Source organism: Echinops telfairi, unplaced genomic scaffold (genome assembly GCF_000313985.2).
Source record: "Echinops telfairi isolate 266 unplaced genomic scaffold, ASM31398v2 ScPeMD7_15;HRSCAF=58, whole genome shotgun sequence".
Lineage (NCBI taxonomy): Eukaryota > Metazoa > Chordata > Mammalia > Afrosoricida > Tenrecidae > Echinops > Echinops telfairi.
Genome location: NW_022103912.1, coordinates 12,164,347 through 12,165,803, shown reverse-complemented (window position 1 = coordinate 12,165,803; position 1,457 = coordinate 12,164,347). Strand labels below are relative to the sequence as shown.

At 42.6% G+C, this 1,457-nt stretch overlaps 1 protein-coding gene across 2 annotated transcripts in view; it reads right to left on the bottom strand.

Moving 5' to 3' along the window:
- ACMSD (aminocarboxymuconate semialdehyde decarboxylase) overlaps window positions 1-1,457 on the bottom strand; it is a 69,583-nt gene that overhangs the window by 28,706 nt on the left and 39,420 nt on the right. For both annotated transcript variants that reach the window (XM_004711896.2, XM_013007051.2), the window contains one exon: window positions 730-823. In XM_004711896.2, coding sequence (XP_004711953.1) covers window positions 730-823 — 94 coding nt within the window. The remainder of the gene's footprint in view (window positions 1-729; window positions 824-1,457) is intronic.

Sequence of the window (1,457 nt, the reverse complement as noted above, 5' to 3'; positions counted from 1 at the left end):
CTCCTTTTCCCATCTGTCTCCAGAATTATCTGTGGATGTTGACTCTCTTCTCCTTTCCCCCCACCACCCCTTTTTTGGTATCAGGATGATAACATGAGGTTAGAGAGGCCACACAGAGGTTTCTCCTCTTTCCCTTGCCCTCCTGTGGAACCACAAATGAAGGATGTGGAAGGCCAACGGCAGAAGGGAGAAAGAAGCAAGGGGGAAAGCAAACATTAGGAAAGTTGGAAACCGGGGTCATCTACAATTTGGGCCTCAGGTCTTTGGTCAGTGGAAGTTGACCTCATAACTCCAGGGTTCTCATTTATAAGAACAGATATTATCAATTTCTCCACGAAATCTACTATATAGGAGAGTTGTTTTTGAGCCTCTTTGGGAGGTTGAATAGTGAGATATTCAGAAGACTGGACATTAGAGTCAGACAGAACTATGTTGAAATTCCATTTTTAGTTATTAATTATGACTTGGGCAACTTATCTAACCACAGAGATGCAGTTTCTCCATTGGGGATCATGATAATGTCAACCTCAGGAGTTTTGAGTGGATTAAAAGTAAATGGTGTTATATAAACAGCACTTATCTGAATAAGAGCTCAATAAATAATAGCTGTTGTCACTCACAATCCTGTTAATTATTCATGCTTTCTCTATTTGGCATTATAGTTTCCACCAATGATTGGGAAAATCAGAGAGCTGGTTCTCTGTTCCCAGAGCTCAAATGGACACAAACCTACTAGCCAAGGGAGCCAGTACTTGGCCATCCGTCCATCCATCTGCATGTCCCAGGGATGCACAAACAGGGAGCAGTTGAGTCTTTCCGCTGCCTTCAAGGAAACAATGAGAGAGGGGATTATTCGAATGTTCTAGTCCTTACAAGATACTGTTTTAGAGAAACAGCTTTTTCTGGGTCTATATTGATCTGAATAAGTAAGGTAAAAAACCCTGAAGTTGTTTTGTAATCCAGCTAAAAGAGTCACTGATAAACGCCACTACTGCTTGGAAAAGAAAAAAAAGAAATGATCCTTAGAATGAATAAAGTAAGTTGGTGGACTTACTGCTGAAGTTGATGGATTTCATATATTGACTGATAAAACAATTCACAGGTAACATCCAGATGTCGAAATTTCCACTCTAGTTGAGGTACAGGATTAGTCCCTGAGCAGTTTTCTCTTCGACAAAAGATGACTGACTCTATTTGAGGTACAGCATTAGTCCCTGAGCAGTTTTCTCTTCGACAAAAGACCTCTACTGACTCTGGCTTGGCCCATTTTCTGGGAGAAGAATCCGAGTCAAGGTCTGCATGTTCTTGCCTTTCCCCCACTTGGAAAACCGAGGTATCCAGAGTGAAGTGATGGACCAGGAGGTAGCAGCTCAGGGCTGGGTTAGGGCAGGGTGGCCTGACCCAAGTCAGTTGGCCAATCAAAGAGTGGAAGGGAATTCCTAGGCTCCGAAGTCAGA